The sequence below is a fragment of the Mesoplodon bidens genome, assembly GCF_964165515.1.
Source record: "Mesoplodon bidens genome assembly, chromosome: 6".
Lineage (NCBI taxonomy): Eukaryota > Metazoa > Chordata > Mammalia > Artiodactyla > Ziphiidae > Mesoplodon > Mesoplodon bidens.
In genome coordinates, this window is record NC_138162.1 from 12,644,248 (window position 1) to 12,669,884 (window position 25,637).

Here is a 25,637-nt window from a genome sequence, read left to right on the forward strand (position 1 = left end):
CTTGTGCTCCTGTAAGTGATGCGAACAGGTCATCATTTGCATCAGATGTACACAAACGTAGGAGGCATGGATTGCATCAACGGAGTATAATGTGTGACTTTATATGAAAACCAACTCGGCCCAAGGTGTGACCATGGGTCCCTCTTGTACCAGTAAGTGGGGCTGTGCCTGAGGTCTGTGGGTGCCCCTTGAGGGAGGGGCGGTGGTGAGAGCTGGGTGCGTGTGTGCCTGAGGGTGCCTTTGTATGTCAGCGTGTCTCTGAGTCTCTCCGTCAGCAGCTCTGAGTTTCTGTGTGTCTATATGTCTGTGTGTGTCTCTGGGTCGCTGCCTCGCTGTGTCTCGCTCTCCCTTGGCGGGGAGGGGATTGGTCACGCATGACTCATCTTGAACCGAGAGGGGCTCCAGCGGCAGGGCAGCCGCCGCCGCAGCTGGAGGGGGAGGAGGACGAGGAGGAGGGAGAGGAGGAGGGAGAGGAGGAGAAGAAGGAGGGGGCGGGGGCCTCTCCAAGTTTGTCGGGACCTTCTTCCGAGACCGCGGCGGAGGCAGCCAGGGAGGCCAGGGCTGCGCACCGGCCGGGGCTCGGGGCGGGGGCGGGGGCTGCGGCTGGGACCCGGCCCGGGGCGGCGGGGCCCGCGCCTCCGCTCTCCTCCAGCTCCTGCTTCAGCCTTTGCTCCCGCTGCGGCCGTGGCCCCCCTTGGCGCGGCTCTCCGCGCTGCGCGTCCGCTGAGCCCGCCGCTCCCCGGCCCATGTACTGGAAGCATGAGAACGCCGCCCCGGCGCTGCCCGAGGGCTGCCGGCTGCCGGCCGAGGGCGGCCCCGCCACCGACCAGGTGAGCGAGCGAGAGAGCGAGTGGGTGAGCTGTCCGGGCCGGGGTCGGACAGGGGCCGAGACCCAGCCGGGCCGGGCCGGGTGGCGGGCGGCCGCAGAGCGGAGGGGTGCTGGGGTGCGCTTGGGAGTGTGTGTATGTGAGTGTGTGAGCATGCAGGAGCGCGAGGGGGGGGCGCGGAAAGCGGGAACACATTATGCAAATGTTGAAGGAATTTCTCAAAAAGCGATTTAGCAAAGACAGGCGAATCAAGAGGAGGCGAGGCGGGTATTGTCCGTCTGAATAGGCGCTGATAGCGCCAATGCGCCGGGGGTTGTGCGGGCGCAAGGCTGAGAATCTCGGTGCGGGGCCGGTCCCGGGCGCTCCGAGGGGCTGGAGGGTGTGCTTTTTCCTCTTTTTGGACGCCTCCGTTTTCTCTTTTTGGTCCCGTTTCGGCCCCGATCTAGCCCCTATTTTGCTCTGGGTTTCCCTCCGACTGGCCCGCGAAAGGCTCCTGGATCCGAGTCGGTATCGCCGCACCAATTTCGCCGCGCGCGCGGGGTGGACGGGCTGATGCTCCCAACGCTCCCGGTTTTATTTTCCTCAAGCGCCCACCCCCCCATCTCTTTATTTTCTTTCTTTCTCTCTTTTCTCCTTTTTGCATTTTGTGTCGAGAGGAGGAGAAGGGAGCGAGGAAGGGGGTGGGTGGAGGGAGAAAAAATTCGATTTTTAATTACTACCATTAAAAAATCAAATTTGCAATTCTTTGGGCGGCCTGATGGATCTCACTGATTGACAGTTGGAATTGACACTCTGGCTACCTCTTATCTTGGGCATTCACGACAATTTCTAATTGCAGGTAGTTTGTATGTGTGCGCGTGTTTTTTTTTCCCCCTCAGAGGCTTGTATTGCAAGGGAACTAAGCGATTACTTCAAGAGCCACGGGTTAAGTGCAGGGAGAGGGGGAGAGAGAGGGAAAAAATCCAATCCAAATTCAAATTGCTTCATTAGAGAGACACCGCTTTTGTGGGGAAGGGCTTTAAATGCCCACTACAAAGTTAGGACTCATTGTTCCGCGCCGGTTTATATAACAGGCGCGGGGAGGCGCTGGGCTCAGGCTGCGCGGAGCCAGTTCTGCAGCCGCCGCCGCCTGCGTTCCCTCCCCCCTCCCCCAGGTGATGGCCCAGCCAGGGTCCGGCTGCAAAGCGACCACCCGCTGCCTTGAAGGGACCGCGCCGCCCGCCATGGTGAGTTCGTTCGGCCCTGCTTTCGGTCCCCGGTCTCCCGGCGGCCGGGCCCTGGGGAGCTGACCCGGCTTTCCGGCCCCGAACAGCTGCCCGTGCGCTGGGGGACTGCCGGAGGGCGCCGCCCCTCTCTGAGCCTCGGTTTTCTGGCCGGGAAGGTGAGCTTTGACCGCTCCTGGCATCTAGGAAGCGCGTGCTAAAAGTTGGAGCCGTCCTGTCCTCTCCAGTAGGCCCTTCCATTCCTGTCCTGTAGCCCGTGGCTTGTCGTTTCGGGGGCGTTTCGTTGTTAGTTGGTTCTCTGAGGCCCCAGATTTGTCTCCGAAGCAGCAGCAACGCTGGGCACCTGGCTTAGCCCTCAGCTCAGAGCGCGGCTCTCCCTCTTTCCCCACTGCAGGCTCAGTCGGACGCTGAGGCCCTGGCAGGCCCTCTGGACAAGGACGAGGGTCGGGCCTCTCCCTGTACGCCCAGCACGCCATCTGTCTGCTCACCGCCCTCTGCCGCCTCCTCCGTGCCGTCTGCCGGCAAGAACATCTGCTCCAGCTGCGGCCTCGAGATCCTGGACCGATATCTGCTCAAGGTGAGACAGGCGCGGAGTGTTGCGTGTGTTGGCGGGGTGTGGGTTGCAACCCAGAGGACTGCAGGGAAACGATGCCGGCGCCAGGTCCACTAATTTCGAAACCTGGCTCAGCCCTGCCTGACTGCGTGGCTTCGGGCAAATCGTAGCGTCTCTCTGCGTTCCCGGGTTCCTGTCTGAAAAATGGGCAGAGTTGATTTCTACCTCCCTGAGACTGTGTTACAGAGGAAAAGTGGGGAAGTGCCGTGTACCTTCAGAGCTCCGCGTATCTGTCTGCAAATGGGGCCGGGGAGGCTGGGGCCGGGCGTGAAAAGAGGCCCGCGCTGAGCCGCCCCCCATCTCCACCCGCCTCCCCAGGTCAACAACCTCATCTGGCACGTGCGGTGCCTCGAGTGCTCCGTGTGTCGCACGTCGCTGAGGCAGCAGAACAGCTGCTACATCAAGAACAAGGAAATCTTCTGCAAGATGGACTACTTCAGGTAGGCTGCGGCCGCTGGGCCAGCAATGTCGCCGCAGGCAGGCCACCGGCGCGCGGAGGCCGCCTTTGCGACGCGCCGTCTCTGGCTCCGGAGCCCCCGCGTCCCGAATGCTCTGGCGCGCCGCGAGGGCCCAGCCCACCGGCTCTCAGCGCCACGAACCAGGAGCTCCAGGCCGAGCGCGGGTGCCAGCACAGGTTCGGGCCGGTGATCCGCCTCCGGTTGCTGTGGCCCACTCGGGTTTGGTCGCGTCTCTGGCTCGGTCTCGGATCCTGCCTGAGTCTCAGGCTCAAGTTCCGACTTCCAGCGCGTTGGTCGAGCTCTGATGTCCCCGTCTTGCCCCGATCCGCTCGTATCCCAGCCGACCTGGCTGCATCTCCGGTGCGCTCCGGCTCTGGGTTCCAACCCTACTCCTACTCCAGCCAAGCCGGCGTCTCTCCCGGGCAGGACCCTGAGCTGGGCTCCAGACTCTTGCCCTGGCTCTGGTCTCGGCTTTTACCCCGGCCGGGTTCGAGGCTGGATTCGAGTGTGGTCCGGCCCCAAGCACTGGCCTCGCATCGGTCTCGGATCCGAACCCATATTCAAGCTCATCGATCTAACTCCCGACCTCGGTCTCCGGCTCCGCCTCAACTCAGACCCCGGCATCGCTCGAGTATAGTGTTTCGAGTCTGGGTTCTGCCTGCATCCCAGGCGCCTGTTCCAGTCCCAGCTCCGTCGTCGTTTCGGGTCCCGGCTTCAGCCTCTCTGGGGTCTAGGCTCTGACTTTGGGCCGCCGGGACAGGAAGGGGGAGTCGGGCGCCGTAGCCAGGGCCCCGAGTAGGATCACCCTGGGCTGCGCTCTCTGTGCCGCGGTGCCGCGTCCCGGCCGCTCAGCTCTCAACAGCAGCCCGGCTAGTCCTCCTGCCGCTTCGCCGCCGCTTGCGCCTGGCTTCTCACCGCGCAGCTCGGGCCTGACCCGGTCACGGGGTCGAGGTCACTGCGAGGTCAGAGGAGCAGCGGCTGCCGGCCCGATCCCGGCGGGAAGCGTGAAGCAGGCCTGAAGCCCGGCCAGCGGGCCTACAGAGTCCAAAGAGAGTAGAGTGGGATTGGTTCCTGGGCCGCATGCCTGTTCCCAAGGGCTTTCTCAGGAAGTGGAGAAAGCTACTCCCCTATAACTACCACCCCCACCTCCCCAGTCCGCCGACATCCTTCCCATCCTTGCCTCGGGAGAGGTCATGGCTTGTCTTCCTGGGAAGACCCCAGCCCCAGAAAGATCCCCTGAGTCAGGGGATGCAGTAGAAGGCAGTGCCGCCCCCTTCCCCGGCATTGAGTCTCTGGGAACTTGGAAAGAGAGGACCTTGAATCTGGAAAGAAGCTAGCAGCATTGGGAGCTGGGGTACTCTAAGGAAACCTTAGGAAGCCTGGTTCGAAAAACGGACTCGTCCTGGTGCATGGCTGTGAGTGGCAGTGCAGCTGGGGTGTGCATGGGGAGGGGCGGCTCTGCCAGGTGGCCTGGGATTCATGGGACTCAAGGATGCTTGTGTGTCTGTCTTGTCCGGATCTGTGCAGTGGTGCTGGGGGAATGTGTCACTGAGCAGGGTGAGGGGTGTGTGGACAGCGTAGGTGTTCCTTTACAACAAGCATTTGTCTTTTAGTTTATGTGTGAGTGTAGAGAGTGTGTGGCTGTGTGAATGTCGGGACTGTGTGTGTGTGTGTGTGTGTGTATGTGTTGTGCCAGGTGGTCAGGACAAGTTTACACCTGGACTGGGATCTGGAGGTGAGCAGGTGAGGATTCTGAAATCCCTTCATTCCCCATCCCGCCACACAGCCCCCCTCTGAGGGAGCATTTCTGCTTATGGCCTTAACCCAGGCACTGGGGGCTCAACGGTGTGAGGTGAATGTGGATTTGTGGATGTGGGCTGTGGTGTGTGTGTGTATGTGAGAGCGGGGTTATCATTGTGTGGTGTGTAACCAGAGTGTGATGTCTCCCCTCCACTGTCCCATCTGACACTTAGCTGGCCAGGGCAGGAGAGGGAGGTTAGGGTCCCTGTGTAGCCAGTGCCCTGCTCTAGGCCTGACTCCAGTTGGTAAAAAAAAAACACAAAAAAACAAAAAAAACAAGCCAGCTACTCTTTCAGGGCTCCTTGGGTTCATCAGCTATTCAGGGACACGGCTGAGGCCTGGGGAACCCAGCAGTCCTCTTCCCGTAGAGTAAGGCAGGCCTGGCCCCCTCTCCTTGCTCTCCTGGTGGGGACAGACCTGCCACCCTGTGAGCCACATGTCCTTGCTGCATCTCCAACCCCAGCTCATGCCCAGGCTGGACCAAGCCCCCTTGGTTGATGTGCTTTCCTAGACCTTCAAGGATTAGTCAAAACTCAGATCCTGATCTCACTGTTTAGCACCTCGCTGGCTGTGGAGTCCCCCTTCCCACTGCGGTGGGGTGGGGAATGGCATGTCCAGCTGTTGTGGAGACACTGAGACCAGGCTCCATCAGGCCAACCCTGGATCACTGTGTGACCTTGGGCAAATCACTGCATCTTTCTGCCCTCAGTGTCCTCCTATCAGGGTTATCTCTCTGAGCTGCCAAGGAGGCCAGTGAAGGGAGGAAGGCTCAGTAGAGGCTCCCTAAAGTGTAGGTGCTATGGATGTCACCACTGTCACCATTGGTGACAGGATTCCAGGCATAATCACCTGATGGCGTTTCCTCAGGCAGTCTGGGGAGCAAGGATGGGGATGGGCCATTTCTGGGCTGCAGGTTCTGAACGCTAATCCTTTTCCAGCAGTAACAAGAGCCCTCAAAATAAAACTAAAACAGATTTTTGGTTAAGAAAATGGAGAGAATAAAAGCTCACATTCCTTGGGATGAGAGAAGAGTTGTGGCTCTTCTGATCATTTCTCCCCCAGCCAGGTCTCCCTGCAGGCATAACTCATCCCTGGCAGTCCCACCTGTAACAAAAATAATAAAACCCACAGAAAGGGAGAGAAAAAAGCAGGCGGAGTGCCAGGCAGGGACTACTGAGTGCCTGGCGTGGTAGCCCAGGCTCTGGGAGGCTGCTGTGAAGGAGCCCTTCCTGGAGAGAGCAGGAATGGCAGCATGGGAGACAGAGCCCCTCTCTAGAGCTGGGGCTCAGGGAAGGGCTGAGCGCTCAGATCCTCTAGCCCTCTGTTTCCTGAAGCCCAAGGTCGAGAGTCTGATGGGAAGTGGACTGGAGCACTCACCCCAAAGAGAGGCTAAGATCTCTGGACAGGATGCAGGGAGGGAGGAAGTGGCCAAGACCCCCTGGAGGGGGCACTGGTAGCTTCCGAGGTCCTCTGGCTCTGGTCTTATTCCAGGGAAGAGTTTCCTCTCAGTTCTATCCCCTAACTTGCCCCTCCTTGACACTGGCCTCTAGACCCCTCTTCCATCTCCTTTGGCAGAGCTGGCAGCGTTGGGGACTCAGGAAGCTAGAAGTTAGGAAGGCACTCCAAACTCATCGGGGCAGGAGGCTGCAGAGCCTGGGTGGGGAGGTGGTCCAGAGGTCCATTGCTGCTCTTGGCTTTGCATTGTTGGAAGGGGTTGGTTTTCCACTGGCTGTGTGTCTTCAGTGAGGTCGCTGGACCTCTCTGCCTCAGTTTCTCCATTTGCCATCCAAAGAGGGACCTCACCAGCCTTCGTGGCTTCAACCAGATTCCCACCTCCCCTAACCCCGAGTCCTAGCAGAAAAAAAAAAAAAAACTACCACCAAGAAAATGTGTATTGCTTTTAATTTCTTCACTTTTTTGGTTTAAGACTGTTTTTTCTTTTTATTTTCTTCCAAGAAGTGAAAAAAAAAGTCCTGGGGGAAAAATAGTGTTCCTTTCTGGGGCATTCATGTCTCCACTGCCCTCAGCAATCAAAACCCCAGACAGCTGCCTCCTGCCCACCAACCTGTGGCTGCTGCCCCCCAAAGGCAGGCATGGACTGATCTGCAGTGCCCTTCCAGCTCCTGGCCTCCTGAAGTGTCTTGCCTATTGTAGAGTGGGGGAGATGATGTCCTGAGAGAGTGGAAAGTGCTGTACCCAGGGTCCCACCAGCGAGAGAGTGGAAGAGGGACCAGACAGGGGCGAGGACGCTGTCAGGAGACTGTACAGAGCTCTTCTCTAAGCCAGGAACTGTGTTAACCCTTTACATCTCATTGTTTTATGTCATTGACTCCTGAGATCCCCCTGTGAGTAGGCTACTGTCATAATCCCTACATTATAGGAGGGGAAACTGAGGCCCTGAGTGGTGAGGTCACACAGCTAATAAGCGGCAGAACCGGGATAAGCCCCGTGGCTGCCTGACTCACCATCCCTGCGTCTAGATACTCAATACTCTTCTCCTATAGCCGAGACATGTCAGCAGCCCCCCTGTGCAAGACGGGGCCCATGCAATGGCAAAGGCCCCCTCCCCCCACCCCCCATGGCCCTAGGGCTCCCACAGGGAGCACCTGCTGTGCTGTGTGACTCTCCATGGGTGGGCCCTGGGAGTACTAGGGCTGGAGTGAAGTGACCTCAGAGTCCCAGTGACTGGAGCAACCTTGCCAGGATCGGGTCACCAGGGTCTCTAGCCCTCTTGCCTCCTGACCCTGGGAGTGGGGAGTAAGGGGTTAACTGCCTCTCCTTGTGTTTATGCGGGTGGGGTTCAGAGAGTGCCCCGGGCTGGGCCTGGGAGGGGCCCTGCCTACTGCTGTCCCCAGCTTGGCGCGAGACACTTAGGGCAACCCGCAGCCTTCTTTCCCTCCTGCCCCCCGAACCCAAGCTCAGACCGCGGACTCCAGCGGGAGAACCCCACCCCCTCCCCCGGAGCGAGGGTACCCCGGGAGGCTCAGAGCTGGGAAGTCGCCCCCCACCGCGGCAGAGAGCAGCCCAGCGGCCGCCAGCTGTTGGGGGACAGATGTTGGGGGAGCTGAGAGAGGCGTTCGGGACGGGCCTTGCGCTGGGACCTCCGAGGAGTGGGCCGTTTTAACCTCTTAGTTGCTGGTTCTGTTGTTTCTGGCTTCTTCTCCGAACGGTTTGCCGGGAAGGGGAGGAGCAGAAGGAATAGGAAGGACTCCACCTCTGATCCCCCCAGTTTGCTTCGTAGACTCGCTCTAAGGCCCTCAAGCGAGCGTCCCGAACGCAAAACAAGGGAAGCCTGGTTTGAGTGTCAGCGCCCTGGCTCACTAGCTTCTTAATTAACACTGGCCTTCCCACTCTGAGCTTCGGTTTCCTCATGCAGAAAAGGGGTACCTTAGTAATGGGCAGGGGTCGCAGTGAGGTTCCGATGGGCTCTTTCGTTGAGGCTCATTCACCCAACCAATGACTTCCGAGCTCTTACTCGGTATCCAGGAGAGGTAGGCCGGGAGAGCGAGCCTGACTTGGTCAATGGCGCACAGCTCGCTCCGCAGAGCCACTAGCACCCAGGTGTCTCCGTTCCCTGCTCCGGGGAGAGAAGGCAAGGCGGTGAGCGTGGCCCACTCCGCTCCTTTCGGCAGTTGCCAGGATGCGCAGCCTCCGTCCAACATCTCTCCATCCTCAAAGCGCCTCTGTGCTTTGAGCCTTTGCCCCGTGGCGCGCGCGGGGACCCAGGGAGGGGCGCGCACAAGGCTGGGGGTGGCGGGCGATGGCCGCGCCCCCTAATCGCTTTGGCGCTCCCTTCGCAGCTCCCGAGCACCCCTTTCTTGAAGTTTCGTTGTCTCCGCCGCCGATTTCGCTGCTTCCGGAATCCGGCGGCTCGGGCCTCGCAGCCCGCCTGGGAAGGAGTCTGTCGGTTTGTCAGAGCCTGGATCTGTAAGCCTCCTTGTGCCCCTTGTTTGTGCCACTGACCCCTTCCCCGGGTGGGGGACACGCTTCAGGAGCGGCCCGAAAACTGCAAAACGACCCCCCAATCCCATCCAAGGATCCAGCGGGAGGATGATTTCGTTGACTGGGCGGAGACACGGCGAGCGCAGGGAGCTCCGAGAGCTGGGGACAGCTCCTGGCATTTAGGGTGACACACGGAGGGTGACAAAGTTGCTGACGGGTCGCTAGCGGCTCCCGCCTCAGAGCAAGGGGATGAGGGCACTGTGAGCCGCCAACGTAGGCGCAGAACGCGCCCGGGCGTCGGGGCTCGTGGAGCGGGAAGATCGGGGATGCGCGGGGAGAGTCTTGGATGCGTCTTGGCCGAGAACGAGGAATCCCGCAGAGCCAAGCGCCAGGATCCGAGGTGTTACACTCTGGCTCAGCGCACTGATCCCGGAACACGACAGGCTGGAGACGCAACGGCTCCTGCCTGCCTCTGAGGGCCCGGACCTTCGCCTCCCGGCTCTTTCAGCTCCCTGGCAACGCACTCCCAGCTTACCGGAGCCTGAGGGTTCCTATGCCTTGCGCGCGGGACTTTCCAGGTCCCAAGGCCCGGAGTGGGGACGCGACTCGGTCAGACCAGGCCCCTTTCCTGTTCATACACCGGGATTCAACTCTACGCATCTCCCGTCCGGGCTGCTTTCGCAGGTTCTAGGGGTTTTTTTGCACTTCGGAGGGGATCTCAACCCCTGCCCCACACTCCGTGTGGTCTTGGCGAAGTCACTTGTCCACTCCGAACCTCCGATTCCACGTGTGCAAATTGGGTGCCAGAGTCCCCATTTCACGCGGTTGCGGCGAGGGGGACGCAAAGAAGGAGTTGCGCCCCGGGACCCTGGAGCGCAGCGAGGGTTCTGCACCCGGCTGGCCCTTCTTCCTCCCTTCAGAGGCCCGGAAGTTCTCCCAATCCTGAGCCGGACCTCGGAATTTGGGGTCGGCCCCTCGGCGGGAGGAGGCTCGGGTGGGCAAAGCGGTTTCCGGTTTCCTCTCCTTTTTACTGAGAGATTGGGAACGGAGACCGCGGGCTGTGCTGGGGAAGCCGAATTTCCAGGGTCTGGAACCACTTCTGTTTGGGGGGCAATTGACCGAACCCGCAAAGGTGCGCAGCGCTGCCTGAGCGAACCGCGCCGCCCGCCGACAGGGTCCCCTAGGGCTCCTTGTCCGACAGAGCGGCATGGCACTGGGGGTACGTCTAGAGCCGGGGCTGGCAGAGGCCTCCCCTCTGCTGCACTTAGTTCGACCCGAGACCGTTTATTCAACCGGCAGTTGCACTTGCCAAGGCAGGCGAGGCTGTAACCGGGGCGCATTTGCTGGGCTGGTTCCTCCATGCACTCGAAGGCATTTCCGAGTGCTCTTTTGGGTGGAAATGTGCCTCTGGGGACACAGAGGCAAATCTTCTAGATCCTTTCCCAGGAATGCCAGGGGTGGAGGGGAGAGCCAAGAAACCTGACATTTACAGACCGGTGTGATCACTGCTGAGAAGGTGGTGCTGGGAGCCGTGGGGCTGGGGGTGTGGGAGGAGGGTTGGAAGAGGGAACAGCCTGTGCAAAGGCCTGGGGTGGGAAAGTGCTTCAGAGGGGGCCATAAGACCTGGAACCAACCTTCCACTGTAGCTGACTGGGGCTCATGCTTGAGCGTAGGGTGAGGGATCTTGAAGGTTAGGGAGGAGAGGAGCCAGAGAGGATGTGGTCTGTTGAGCTTTGTAAACTCCCAAGGATCTTGGACCAGATCCTGAGGGTAGAGTGGAGCCACCAGAGGTTTTGAAGCAGGGCAGCGGACAGGGTAAATTGTGCATGCTGGAAACTTCCCTGTAGCCAGTATGTGGAGGATGGGTGTGGAGACTGGCAGTGAGGGGCTCATGGTGGGAGCCTGGTTTAGGAGGGCAGTGGTGGCAGTGGTGAGGAGGAGATGGGTCCCAGAGATACTTAGGAAAGGGAACCAACAGCGCCTGATGATTGGTTGGATGGGGGATTGAGGAGAGGGAGGAGCGTATGATTTAGGTTTCTAAGCTTGAGAGGCTGGATGGGTGAAAGCACCATTCCCTGAAACAGTGTGCACCAGGGGAAACTGAGGCTCAGAGGGTCCGGACAGGGTCACAGAGTGAGTCATTCACTTCAAGAACAAATTTTCCCTGGTGCTCTGGGGACAGGCCTTGGGCTGACTTCTGGGACAGGGCAAATCAGACTGCTGCTTCCTGGAGGGGCTCCCGGTCTGGTGGTGGAGGTAGCCACACCCAAATAGCCACAGCACAAAGGGGGAGGGAGACGGGGAAGAAGCAGAATCGAGGAAGGCTTAAGGGAGAGTGGGGCATTTGATCTGGGCTTTTTTGTCTTGTTAGAATGACACAGGACTCCAGAGTCTGGGACTAGCTGGTTACTTAATAGACTACAAAGCAGTAAACAAATAGCCGTACGTGCTGTTGTCACCTAGTTCAGCTCAGGGCAAGGAAAATGAGAACTCAGAGAGGTTAAACAATGTGCCCAGGGTCACAAAGCTAGTAAGGGCATATCTGCCTATGCTTCCAAGAAACTCTGAGCTTCTCTACAGCTGGGTTACAGTTTATTCATCTCTGGAGTCATACTGGCTAGGAGTTCTATCCTTGCAAGCTGTGTGACCTTGTGCAAGTTACTTTACCTCTCTGGTCCCCATTGTCCTCATCTGCAAAATGAAGATTACTTGGCACGATCAGCATAAAACACTTAGAATCTTGCTGGGCAAGTGGTTAAGTGCTCATAAATCTGCCTATATTATTACTACTATTAAATTTTCCCTAACACTTATATTTTAATGAGCAGTTTAATACTATATACGAATGTTAAGTGATCATTGAAGAAAATTTGGAAAACTCAGAAAAGCACCAGGAAGAAAATAAAAACCACCTACCAGCTTGCCTTCTAGGTGGGACTTGGCTGCAGGGGGTGGTGAATCCAGGCAAAGGGAAATGCATGCGTGAAGGCCCTCGGGAAGCTGGGCACGGCCGGGCCACTAGGATTTGGATGGCCTGTCTGAGCCTCGCCCCCCCCTCCCCTTCGCCCCCCCTCCCACCCCGTATCCTTCAGCCGATTTGGGACCAAGTGCGCAAGGTGCGGCAGACAGATCTACGCCAGCGACTGGGTCCGGCGGGCACGCGGCAATGCCTACCACCTGGCCTGCTTCGCTTGCTTCTCGTGCAAGCGCCAGCTGTCCACGGGCGAGGAGTTTGGCCTGGTCGAGGAGAAGGTGCTCTGCCGTATCCACTACGACACCATGATTGAGAATCTCAAGAGGGCCGCCGAGAACGGTACCCAACCCGCCCCGCCCAGAAACTGGCCGCCCCTCGGCTCCCCAGCCCTCTCTGACCCGCCCCCCCAGCACCCCAGGGACTGCCCACACTCCTCTAGAGCCAGTTGCCCCCTTTATCACCTGGAGGCAGCATGGGGGGGTGCTGCACACGGATCTGGCCGCTTCTGGCTCCACCATTTGCTTGAAAGTTGGAAGTCACTGCCGGTCCTTGCAAATTATGTTTCCTAATCTGTAAAATGGGGCTGATGGTAGGACACCTCAAAGATAGATGAGCCGATGTGCTGTAAAGCCGAGAGGCACTCAGTGATCCCTAGAGATGATTCTCGTAATGGGGCAGCCTACTCCACCTTTGGACAGCTCTGGTTGGCCTGGAGGCTCATCCCCTCCAGTTTCCTGGAACCAGGCTTGGGCCCGTCTGCGAGAGATGAAGTGACCCTCTTCTCCCAACTCCCACCGCAGCAGCTACAGGCCAGAGATTTGGGGGTGGGGTTTCATCCTGGCCTGTAAGGAGAGAGGCCTTTGAGTCTGGAGACCCAAGCTTCAGTTTTGCTTCTGGCATGTTGCGCTGACATACAAAGTTTCCTTTTCTCTCTGGGCCTCAGTCTCCCTAGTTTCAAGATGGATATTGGACTAGAAAGATCCCTAAATCTCTTCTGGCTCTGATACTGTGATTTCCCAAGACACTTAGGCTCAGGGACAGGGTCCAGGTCTTCCTGGGATCATGGGGGCTGAGTCATAAAGTGTCTGCCCCATCCCCAGTGCCTCTGAGGAGGAACTAGTCAGACGTCCCCAGAGTGTTCTTGGCCATGGCCACAGCAGAGCCATCACTTTCTCCAGCCAGGATCAGGGCTGAGTGGGTCTAGGTGGGGAGCAAGTGAAGCTGGGGTGCTCTGAAGTTACCTGCAAGTAACTGGGCAAGTCAGTTGTGGAGCTGGAAGTCCAGGAGTTAGAGGTTCCCCCACACCATGGCTCAGGAGTGACTCCAGGCTCCTTCCATACCTGGACCAACCAGGACTACTCCTAGTCACAACCTTGCCAATTACACTCCAGCTCTCACAGTCAGGCCTGACTCCAGACTCCTACCACGCAGGGAACCTGAAGGCTTATGGTCTCAGAACTCCTTTACTGACCAGCCCTCAGTTTTGGCTACTGGTTTACTTTTTAATCTTAAACACACACATGCCCATTATAGAAAATTAAGAAAAGATGGTTAAGCAAAAAGAAGAAAATAAAGACCACTCTGAACGCCACCACCCCTCATATTTTAGTGTCTGTCTTCCCAGATTTCGTTCTATGTATGTATGTTGGAGCGTTTGTTTAGTGTTTTTCCTAATTAAAAAAATTATGAACAGTGGTGGAATTCCTGGAGATTTTTATTTTCTTCTTTGTGCTTATCTGAATTTTCTGAGGTTTTGGCAAGGAGCATGTTATTACCTTTGCATTCCAAAAAAGGAGGTACTAAAAACTAAAATGGGAATACATTTAGTGTGATTATAAAAGTAATGTAAATGGAAAGAGAATAACTAACATATACTCCAGTTAACAAAGTTAAACCTTAGAGAAACAAGGTGATGAGACACGTGATTGCTGAAAAAACTTCAAAAGTTGCAGAAACATTGAAAGTAGAGTCTTCATAATTGCACTCCCTCCTGCTAACACTTTGGTGTATATCCTTCCAACCTTTTTTGGTTTCCCCAGTTTACCAAGGAGGGAGCCCAGTTTGGGGCGCTAGAGTCAGCCAGCTGTCAGAATACCAGTCGAAAGGTCCAGAGCTGGGATTTTCCTCCCTCTGAACCTCAGTTTCCTCCGCTGTAACACGAGGATAATGTCGCTCGTGCTCAGGGCTGTGAGACATAAAGGGCACACCGAAAGAGAAGCGTCTGGTACTGAGCAGACGCTCAGAAGTGGAAGCCCCTTCCCCAAAGACTGAGCTCAGGGACTAGGACCCTGGGATCCCCCCTCCCAGCCAACTCCGCTCCCGACACTTCCAGGGACCAGCTCCCCCCACCCCGTCCTTTCCAGGCTGCCACTAGAAGAGATGGGGACGCGTGGTCAGCCACTTCTGTCGCCCTCAGGGAACGGCCTCACGCTGGAGGGGGCAGTGCCCTCGGAACAGGACAGTCAGCCCAAGCCGGCCAAGCGGGCGCGGACGTCCTTTACCGCCGAGCAGTTGCAGGTACCTTGGCGGGCCGCGAGTGGCCGGGTGTGGGCCGGGCCTCGGAGTGGGCGGGGCTGAACGGGCCTCCTGACTCCGCCCCTCTGCCCGACCCGCGGGTGGCGGGGAGGGGCTGTAGCTGTCTGGGGCGTGGCCTCCGGGCCGGAGCCTCTGATTGGGCCGGGGCCTTGGCGACCTCGGCGGGCTCGTGCCTCACCGCCCCGCGGCGCCTGGCAGGTTATGCAGGCGCAGTTCGCGCAGGACAACAACCCCGACGCGCAGACGCTGCAGAAGCTTGCGGACATGACGGGCCTCAGCAGAAGGGTCATCCAGGTGGGGCCGGGGGTGGGCGGGGCCTTCGGGTCTGGGGTGGGGCCTAGGGACCTTGGGGGTGGGCCCTCGAGCGCGTAGCTGGGCTGCGGAGCCGCGGGTTCGGGGCGCACGTGGCCGCCCTCCCTCAGTTGGCGACGAGGCAGTCCCGCCTGGGGTCCCCCGGCGGCGCGTCCGGCTCTTTTCCGCGAGGCTGAGGCTGCTGAGGCTGTCGTTCCAGGTGTGGTTTCAAAACTGCCGGGCGCGTCATAAAAAGCACACACCACAGCATCCCGTGCCGCCCTCTGGGGCGCCGCCGTCCCGCCTCCCCTCCGCCCTGTCCGACGACATCCACTACTCCCCGTTCAGCAGCCCCGAGCGGGCTCGCATGGTCACCCTGCACGGCTACATTGAGAGTAAGTGACCGCCACAGCCCGGTCGCCCGGCCTGTGGGAGAGGGGGGTGTAGATGAGCGCTCGTGGGCGGCGGAGGCGTGGGGAGGCCTTGATGAGCCTCGTGCGTGCAGACGAGGGTTCCGCAGTCCCTCGGACCTAGTGGTTGTGGAGAGGAGTTAAGTGCCCCGGCTCTGCCTTAGAGGGGCTCGACCCTTAGTAGAGGCAAGCCATTAAGCCGTTCAAAAAATATTGATACTTTCCAAACATCCACTCTGTGCCAGGCCCCGGAGACTAGGGAGAGAACAAGATGGCTAAAGTCCTGTCCTGGGAGCCTGGGTTCTGGAGGGAGAGACATGGAACAATATGAGATAGATGAGCGTGTGGTGTTAATTGTGGTGATTCCTGTAGTCAAGATGCTGGATGGGAGTGTCTGGAGATGTTGCCTGTCAGTGGGCTGAGACCAGAAGGATAGGTAGGAATTAGTGAGACACGAGGAGTGGGGAAATAGGGGTGCAGGCAGCAGAGGAACCGAATATAGGCAGAAAGCGTGGCATGGGTGCGTTTGGGGTTGCAGAAGAAAGCCAGGGTGGCAGGAGTACCCAAGGTTGTGAGGCCGTGGGCAAATCACCTGACCTCTTTGAACCTCAGTTTCCTCATCTGTAAACTGGGACATTAATAATGCCTACTTCACAGGGTTATGAGGATCCACTCATGTGTTCAGTAATTTTTTGAGTGCCTTCTGTGCCTTCTGGGATACAACTGAAAACACAACAGACCAAAGCCTGTGTGCTCCCAAGGCTCACGCTGCAGGATGGGAGAGGGGGGAGAGAGAATAAAGGATGGAGGGCAGGCATGTCAGTGGGGACTGAGCACTGTGGTGGAGAGGGGGTGGCAGATTGTGGTGGAGTGACCTTCGAGCAGGAACCTGGGGGAAAGAGAGAGAGTAGCCTTGTGCATTTCTGGGGGATGGACCTTCAGTGAATCTGCTGTTGAGCAGGTGCTTATCACAGATTTTCTTTCCCTTTGAGGTTGTTTCTATTGATTGTTTCCTCAAAGCTGGGCATGACCAGAAATATAGCAGTGATGACAACATACCCACAAACTCAAACCCTCCCTCTCTGGCTGCAAGGAGAAGAGAAGGGAGGTCAGGGAGAGCACAGCTGTGTCCTGAGTCCCTGCCATGTGCCAGGCACTGTCCTGCCACATGTTTCTAAACATCACCATCCCATTGTACAGATGAGGAAACCAAGGGCCAACAGTAAGTTAGTGGGAGCCAGGTTCCTTAATGATCGAATGTGGGCTTTAGCATCAGACTGTGGGGCTTCGGATCCCGTCCCTGTCACTTACTAGCTGTGTGACATTGGGTAAGCTTCTTAGCATCCCTGAATTCCAGTTTCCTCATCTGTAAAAAATGAGGACAGTAAGAATCCAAGCTCTTTTAAAAAACGGAAAGAATACCTATCTCAAAGCAGTGTTGCGAGCATCATATGAGATCATTGACTTAACATCCTCAGCATTTAGTAAGTGCTGGATGAGTACTAGCTGCCCTTGTGGTGATGGCAGTGGCTCTGGTTGGTGGAGCTGAGAGTGTAGAGTCCTGCTCACCGCGCCAGGCTGTCAGTTGGAAACCATGTCTCTTTGTTCTGTTCCATTTCTGAACCATCTGCTTAGTAGGAGGGACTCCCCCCCCCCTTTCTTTTTGAAACAATGACATGTTCAGGCTGCAGAGAGCCCACTGACGATCTAGTTCATCTGTTAAAGGAGCCAAGGACCAGGGGCTCTCTAGGTACCAGGAGTCTGGGCCACCAGCCGGCAGTTGCTGTGGAGTTGGTAATGGATCTAGGTGGCCCCGTGGGGAGTGGGGCCATGGCCTCCGGAGCTGTGCCAGGACTCTGCCCACACAGTTTGTTGGCCAAGTCTAGAACTGTCTTGGACACCTAGTGAAGGGGCTGGGGTGCCCTTTCCTCTTCCCCTTAAGGCGAACGCAGCTCAGGGCAGGAGGCATCAAGGGTGTGTGGACCCGCTGCCTCTTGCTGCAGGACTGAAGGTCACCCTAGCAGTCTTCTTCGCCGTTCACTAAATCCACAGGTTCCTGAGTTTCCTGGAGACTTCAAACTTGTTTTTTTTTTTTTTTTTTTGCGGTACGCGGGCCTCTCACTGTTGTGGCCTCTCCCGTTGCGGAGCACAGGCTCCGGACGCGCAGGCTCAGCGGCCATGGCTCATGGGCCCAGCCGCTCCGCGGCATGTGGGATCCTCCCGGACCGGGGCACGAACCCGTGTCCCCTGCATCGGCAGGCGGACAAGCACTGTGCCACCAGGGAAGCCCCCAAACTTGGAATATGATAAAAAGCTTTGGAATCAGATTCTAGAAATATGCACACACACACAGTTTCCCATGTAATCTCAGGCTGTTCGTGGACCCCTAAAACCCCCCAGGTTAAGAATCCCCCATCTTATACAACCACCTTATTCTACAGATGAGGGAACTGGGGCTCAGAAAGGAACAGTGACTTGTCCTAAGTTACATATCAATTGTAAGTCTCTGTACAGAGCTCTTTCCCCTCTGACCAAAGAGGATGAAGTGCAGAGAAGAGCAAGGCCATAGATTTCTCCACTGTAGTGGTAAAGAGGCTGAAGCATGAGAGATTTGGGTCAGGCATAAGGATGGAATCCCCCCACCCCCGCCACCGCCATTTTAGATGTTGTACAGAGACCCATTCAACAAATTAGATGCCATGCCTCATTCTAGATCCTGGAAATCCACAAAGATCTAGAATCTAGAAAACAGACAAAAATTCCTGCCCTCATTGGAGCTTGCATTATAGTTGGCAAAGACAGATGATATCAAATAAAAAATAAAAATATACAGTAAATCAGATGATGGTAAGTGCTAAAGAAGAAAAATAAAGCTGAGAAGGAGGACAGGGAGGGTAGGGTTGGTGTTGGGTTGCAATTGTAAATAGATGGTCAGGGAGAGCATCATAAAGAAGGTGACATGAGTGCAGAGTCCTCTAAGGTATGGGGGTAAAGCCTTGGTGATCCTTGGGAGATAAGAAGGTACAGGGCACCAAGGGAGGATTCTAATGGATGGGATACAGCCTTGCGTGTAGGAGGTGTTCTGTACATATTCGTTTCTTTTTCTTTTTTTACTTTTTTAATTTCGATGTTGATTTACAATGTTGTGTTAATTTCTGCTGTACAGCAAAGTGGTTCAGTTATATATATATGTGTATATATATATACATATATATGTGTGTATATATATACACACATATATATGTGTATATGTATATATATATACAGACACACATTCTTTTTTTATATTTTTTTCCATTATGATTTGTTAGAGAATGTTGAATATAGTTCCCTGTGCTATACAGTAGGACCTTGCTGTTTATCCATTCTATATATAATAGTTAGCATCTGCTAACCCCAAATTCCCACTCCACCTCTCTCCCACCCAGCTCCCCTTGGCAACCACAAGTCCGTTCTCAATGTCTGTGAGTGTGTTTCTGTTGCACAAAAGTTCATTTGTGTCATATTTTAGATTCCACATATAAGTGATATCATATGGTATTTGTCTTTCTCTTTCTGACTTTCTACTTAGTATGATAATCTCTAGGCCCATCCATGTTGCTGCAAATGGCGTTATTTCATTCTTTTTTATGGCTGAGTAGTATTCCATTATATATGTGTACCAAATCTTCTTTACCCAATCATCTGTCGATGGACATTGAGGTTGTTTCCATGTCTTGGCTATTGTGAATAGTGCTGCTATGAATATAGGGGTGCCTGTACATACTCATTTATGAGTGTTTATCAGTGAGCTAGACAGTTATCGTGTAGCACTTTATAGCTCATAAAGACTTTCATGTAGAAAAATGGTACCCTATTGAAATTTTGCCCAGGGCCACCCAGCTGGTAAGTGGTAGAGGTGAAACTGGCCCCAGGGCTCCAGCCTACCGAGCCTGGGGCTGGTGGGATCCTGCATGGAGGCTGGGGAATGGACTCCAAGGCATCCTCTCGTCCACAGGTCAGGTACAGTGTGGGCAGGTGCACTGCCGGCTGCCTTACACCGCGCCCCCCGTCCACCTCAAAGCCGATATGGATGGGCCACTCTCCAACCGGGGTGAGAAGGTAAACGGAGCCGGGTTGGGTCAGGTGGGTCAGAGCCACCTTGCCAGGAATGGCTTCCTGGCAGGATTCTCATCGCTGAGCAGGCACCATGCCACTTTGTGGCAGACCCTGTGCCCAGACACTCAGGCCCCCACTGTGCCCCCGAGGTAGTAGTCCCTCAGGCAGGCGCCAGTGTGTTCAGTGCGCATGGCCAGCCTCCTCGCAGCGCGCCCGCCCACGGCTGGCCTTCTCTTTTTCAGATTTGTGGATTTAGTTACTTTGCTCAAACTTGGCGGTCCCGAGGAGGGCTTATATCACACACCACCCCGCCTCCCATGATCTCACGGGTTTCTCCTACTTCCTCCTTTGTATTCCTGTCTGTTGGGAGTGACTATCCCGAGCTGGTGGGGCCCGGGGACAGCAGGCCAGCCAGTGACCGTGGTCAACTGGTAAGGCCTCCTTTGTGGAACCCGATCTCTGGTTGTCTCAAGCATCAGGACTGGACACCCAGAAGGGTGCTTGGACATCGCCCAGTCCAGTGGCTTGAAAGCTTTGTTTTAAGCCCGTTTGTTTACTCTTTTCCATAACACAAGATGCAGATGAAAGGGGGTGGAGCTGCTCTGGGTGAAACTGCGAGTGAGCAGGGCCCTCACCTCCGGCTCAGCTCCCAGACACTTCCCAGTGAGCCTTGAAAGCCACTGCTCTCAGACACCCTCTCATTTTAGAGACGGGGAAATTGAGGCCCAGCTGGCTCAAGGTCACAGAGCCTGAATGAGAACCTGTGCCTTGATTCGGTCACTTATTCAGCCGACATTCACCATGTACTGACTGTGCCCGCGAGCCCCGAGTCAGTTGCCAGGAGCACAGAGATGAGGAAGGCATAGTCCCTGTCCTCGAGGAGGCCAACAGTTACAACAAAGGGTGATCAAACTGCGACGCAGAGGCCAAGGGAGCTGGGGGGTGGGGTGCAGCTCGGGAGAGACACAGGAAGGCTTCCTGGACGCAGGCACGTCTGAGCCTCAGTGTTCAACCGGGAAGGCATGAGCCGCCACGGCTCTCAGGCAACCCAGAGCAATCCAGTGCTGCTGGCACACAGGCTTGGGAGGAAAAAGAGTGAGAGGCGGGGGCCTCAGGCTGCCAGGTGAAGGCGCGTGGACCGTGGTCGGCCCTGGAGGCCTCTTTTAGAAGCATCACTATAGTGGTCCCCGGAGAGACAGGGAGCCCCGGGAGTCATTGGGTGTGCTGGGCCAGGGAGACAGGGCCAGCCAGGCCTCTGAGCCGAGTGCAGTCTTCATGTGCCTCAGCATCCTTTGGGCAGCTTGTAGAGATGCAGATTCCCCAGCCTCGCCCCTAGAGAGCTGGTGGGGAGTTCTGGGATGGGACCCCGGGATCTGCGGGTGTGATACCCAGCCCCAGTGATTTTGGCAGGCAGACAGGCGTGGGATTACTCCTCCAGGACAGCCCCTCTTACTCTGCCTCCTAATTAAACACCTGCTGTGTGCTAGGCTCTGTGCTGGGCTCTGTGCTGGGTACCGTGGGGCAAGTAGATGGTGCGGAGGTACGGACAGCCCAGTGGGACCAGTAGGTTTATAAGTCAATGGTAGTACATATTCAGCCCCAAATCCCGCAGACCCCAGTGGCGGGTGAGCACGCCCCAGGAACGTCCCCTCCGAGACAGTCATACAGGAAGGGCTGCTTTTGGTTGAAGCACTTTACACGTGTTGTCTGATGCCACCCAATCACCCTGTGGATATGAGGATGGCGTCATCATGGTAAAGATGAGGAAACAGAGGCTCAGAGAGGTGACACGACTTGTCCGGGGATGCAGCAAGTCTGTCAGACTCTGAAGTCCGCCTGGTTCAGTAGTGACCTCCTTCTGTGCCGCACTTTACAGTTTACACAGCGCTCTCTCTGACCTCGCCCTTCACTGTCTCCCTGGGAGGATGACTGTGGTTGACGCCATTTCATAACTGCAGAAACGGGGTCTCAGCCAGAGCAGCAGCTTGCCCAGGGTCACACAGTGAGCGTAGGTACAGCTGGCCTCCATCCTAGGACTGCCTGCCTCGGAGCTGCCCCCGTCCTGTGGGAGAGAGTTCATGCTGTTAGACCTGGCCCCGGGACTGCGGAGGCGAGCTGGCGTGGCCCCTGTCCTCAGGGAGTGGGTGGGTGGCTTAGAGCAGGAGGCACGCAGCCACATCCCAGCTTGACAGGGCAGTTGCGGTGAGGGATGCACATGGCCTTCGAGGATTCAGAAGAGGGGATGGCCAGCTCTCGGGAAGAAGCAGGGGACACGAGGAGCCCATGCCGAGGCAAGGAGACTTGCAGGGACCTGGATTTGAGGGATGGTGGGGGGTTTAGTGCAGCTGAGGCCTTGGGTGGGGTGGGAGCTGACAGGAGGTCACATAATGAAGGCCCTGCACCTTCAAGCAAGGGGCCTGGGCATTATCTGGAGGGGAGAGGGGAGCCTTGCAACGGATTAGGGCTGGGCTCAGCTCTTGGAGGCGAGCCCTCGTCTCCTGGTTTCTCAGCTAAGCCTGTGGTTATGTCTGGTTCAGCCTGAAGGATGAGCCGGTCTGGGGTCTGGCAGCTTTGGCCGTGGAAGGTTTCTGGCCCCTGGGTTTGGCTGCTGAGCCAGAGTTTTTCTCTTGCTGGGCCATATCCCCAACTTCGTGTCCAGCGGCTCTGCAGAAAAATGTCTCCGCCTCCTCCATGACCTTCCGCCCTCTCACTGCCAGACCTTCCTGCCAGCGGCCAGGGACCTTTTCTGTCCACATCTTGCCAGCCTGGCGGGCTGTGTGTATGGCCAGTCAGTGCAGAACTGCATGGGCTTTCTCCCAAGTCCCTCCGGGCCTGAGCCAGCCTAGCGAGGAGGAGACTCAGGGCCCCCCGGGGCCGCCCCTTGAACCCACTCATCAAGACCAGCACTGGCCTGGCCGGGAGAACAGTGCTCTGAGCATCTGGGGTAGCACCCTCCACCTCCACCACATCATCATTTGGCCGCACCTGCCTGTGAGCTTCCAGAACCACATTTTTTTTTTTTTTTGCGGTACGCGGGCCTCTCACTGCCATGGCCTCTCCCGTTGTGGAGCACAGGCTCTGGACGCGCAGGCTCAGCGGCCATGGCTCACGGGCCCAGCCGCTCCGCGGCATGTGGGGTCCTCCCGGACCGGGGCACGAACCCAAGTCCCCTGCATCGGCAGGCGGACTCTCAACCACTGCGCCACCGGGGAAGCCCCCAGGACCACATTTATTCCCGGTCATGGGCCCAGATCCCCCAGTTCAGAGCTTGGAAGGCTCTTAGAAATCAGGGCCCGGCCGTCATCGATCAGATGGAGAGACTGAGGCTTATGGAGGGGAAGGGTCTTTCAGAGTCATCCCTCTTGAGAGAGCTTCTGTTCAGAAGAGTCCAAAGTCAGGCAGGCATCCCAGAGACCAGAGGAGAGCACGGCCCAAGGTGGGGTGAGTGGGCGAGGCCGTGTGACGTGGGCTCCGGAGTCAGGCAGACCGGACCCCAGCTCAGCCACCTTTTCTCTTTGAGACCCGGGAACACACCCACTGTGTGTCAGGCACCTGGCGTGTCTGAGCCACCTGCCTGTCGAGGTGCTTGGCTGCATGAAGGGCTTGGCCTGTTGCCTGGTGCTTGGTAGGCACCACTGGTAACTGTCAGGGTGGCCTGGAGAGGAAGAGGCAGCGGGTCTAATGAAGAGAGCTTGTTCTAGAGCCTAGGCCTGGGTTGCAGTGCTGGGTCCACCTCTTCCTGGCTGTGTGATCGCAGGCTCACTGATTTTCACCTCCCCGGCCTCAGCGGCCTCCCCTGCAAAGAGGAGATGATGGTGGGACACCCTCGGGCTGAGATGAGGCTTCTGTGAAATCATGCAAGTGTGCACTGTACCCAGTGCCGGGTACAGTGCCCAGGAGACACTTGCTGCTGCTCTTGGATTTCACCAGATCCTCCCCATTCTGAGAGAGAGGTGTTGTCATCCCCATTTTACAGATGAGGAAACAGGCTCAGAGAGGGGGAGTGAGTTGCCCAGGGCCCCTCAGCAAGTAAGTGTCTGTGCCAGAATTTGAACCTAGATGTGGGCCCTGGGCCCCCCTCCTTCTCCATGCCTTCGAGGACTTCTGGGGCGCTACCAGGCGGGGCAGGCCCTGGCTCAGTCCCCTCCCACGCCCTCCTCTTGCAGGTCATCCTTTTTCAGTACTAACGCTGCCGGCACTTCCGCAACTGAGCATGGGCGCCCGGCAGCTGCCCCTCAGCCGCTGAAATCCGGAGTCCGAGCCGCTGCCAGGGATCCACCCGCTCTGCCTCCACCCCTCATCCGCCATCCTGCCCACCACCAGCTGGGCCCCTGGGCCTGGCCTTCCCCTCTCCTGCCGAGAACCAGAACCCGCCAGGAGCACCGCGGAGCCCTCCTCCCTGAAGGCAGAGCTCCCTGAAATTTGGAGCCAGGGTGAAAACAACAGCCTGTGTTTCCCACTTAGACAGGAGTCGTCTTCAACTTAAGCTGATTACAATAGCAAAAGGCCGAATTGAATCGCACGACGCCAACAGCCTTCCAATTTACAGGTTTTCTTTCCTTCCATATTGGCCTTTATTTACTACTTCCTTGGAACCATCTCTGAATTCTGAATAGCCGACAACCCCCAATGTTATCCACTCTGTTGCTTTTGTTTGGAAGACTCTACAGTGTTTGTGGGATGTCCCCAAAGGAAAGCTATGTTCTAATTTTATCATTTCCATCTGTCTGGTTATGTCAAGTTAATTCAGAGAGAGAAGAGACACTGACCAACCCTGAGAGGCCCAATAGGGCACAGATGGAGGCCTGCCCAGACCAAGAGGCAGGGGGAAAAGTGGGGGCCGGGGGTGGGGTCGGGCAAGGACCCCCATTGGTTTGGAGGCCCAGGAGAAGGATGCGGCACACTGGGCTGGGAGAAGCACTAGCCATTTTAAGGAGAGGAAAGAGGAAACTCGGGGTGTGTGTTGGGGACCCTGCTTTCACCTAGTTATCCAGCATATGTGCAGGAGACATAGCAGAGGTGGTGTTTGATCTGTGTGGTGACATTTCTGAACTCTTGGAAAGTTAGAATTGGGGACCCTTGTTGGCTACTTGACTCCTGATGGGGGTGCTTGGGCCACGTCTTCTTTGGGGGGACCTCTCATGGGGGAGCTGGGGAACAGAGCCCAGGGAAAGGGCAGAGCTTTCATTCTGGACCCACCTCTGAGTAGAAAGAGGGTGCCTGCTGCCTAGGTGAGTGTACCAAGCCCAGGATTCTAGCTGGCACTTCTGGGCTTCCCCACCAACCCTGCCCAGAGCCAGTCCCACTCACTCCTGAGAACTCAGGCCAGACACAGCTGTGCTCCCATCCACCCTGTCCTGCTGCAGCTCTTCCACCCCAGACAAAAGGGCTTGGGCTCCACAAGACCATGATTTGTGTTTTCAGGGGACCCCGTTTGTCCCAAGCTAATCGTGTAACTTGAGAATGACTTGGGTGTCCTGATGCATTTCCCACTAGAGGCTGCTAGTAAGCATATTTCAGGCCAAGTCCTCCTTCCGGCTTTGATTAACCTGATACGTTGCTTTCGGAAGGAGACTCTAGGACAGGGAAAGCAAGTTCATGGTACCTAGGTGTCTGCTGTCCCGGCTTCACCCATGGCAGACATCACTCATCAGTTGCAGCACTCTCTATCTCGCTGAGTCTGGATAAGGGTTTGGAATCCACATGCTTGAAGTTGGCACTTAAAATGAAAAACGATATGCTGTTCTTGCTCTGGGACCTGGCGGAGGGCTGGGCCCGGGTGCAGCCCAAGAAGGGAACTTGCTTCTTTTCCCTTTCAAAGACAGTTCCAGCTGACTCAGGGCAAAGGAAAGACACCCCTCAGAATGTGATCCGTGCAGCTTGGTTCAGAACCCACCCAGTGAACAGAGTGTGCCTGGCCCTACCCTTGGAGCTGATGTTAACCGGAGCAGCTTGGGCCCAGTTCCTGGTGACTGGGGAGCTCTAATCTTTCCTTTGACGTGGTGAGCGGCCAGCCGAGCCATGCCCAGGGTCACCCAGTACCCACTCTGCCTTGAGCCTCCCCCCAGGGTCTGTTCCTTGCGTGGATCACACGGTCGTAGCATGCTGCGGTTCAGACACGTCTCCACTAGCCTATTAGAACAGCCTGGGAACGTACAGGCCATCAAGACTATTTATTTAAATACAAAACAAAAGGAGGAGAACACACACACGGAAAAAAATTGTAAGCACTTTTTTGTAAAACCAATGTCTGTTTTGTTACATACCTTTCATGTTGTGCTTTGTAAATGTCTTATTTGTGTAATAAATAAAGTTAATGCAAGTAGAAGTGCTGGCACTGACATCCGGAGCACGATGGGATTCCATTTCTTTCCTGCTCTCTGGTTAAGGGCTCAGGCTCAGGCCTGGCCCCCAGAATATCTGGGCTGCTAGACAGTGAAACCCCTTCCCGGAAGACTGGTTCTGT

At 56.7% G+C, this 25,637-nt stretch overlaps 1 protein-coding gene across 2 annotated transcripts; it reads left to right on the forward strand.

The window, feature by feature from the left end:
- Positions 1–667: 667 nt before the first annotated feature.
- On the forward strand, positions 668–23,978 carry LHX6 (LIM homeobox 6; the record flags this gene model as incomplete). Of its 2 annotated transcripts, none has more annotated exons than XM_081237712.1 (9): positions 668–830; positions 1,982–2,053; positions 2,445–2,627; positions 2,982–3,103; positions 11,956–12,176; positions 14,254–14,354; positions 14,571–14,666; positions 14,884–15,058; positions 23,338–23,978. In XM_081237712.1, the coding sequence occupies exons 1-9, from the start codon at positions 747–749 to the stop codon at positions 23,415–23,417; spliced, it is 1,134 nt and encodes a 377-aa protein (XP_081093838.1). In that variant the 5' UTR covers positions 668–746. The 2 variants fall into 2 exon arrangements, with proteins under 2 accessions (XP_081093838.1, XP_081093837.1); XM_081237711.1 differs by lacking the exon at positions 23,338–23,978 and adding an exon at positions 19,071–19,324.
- Positions 23,979–25,637: the final 1,659 nt, after the last annotated feature.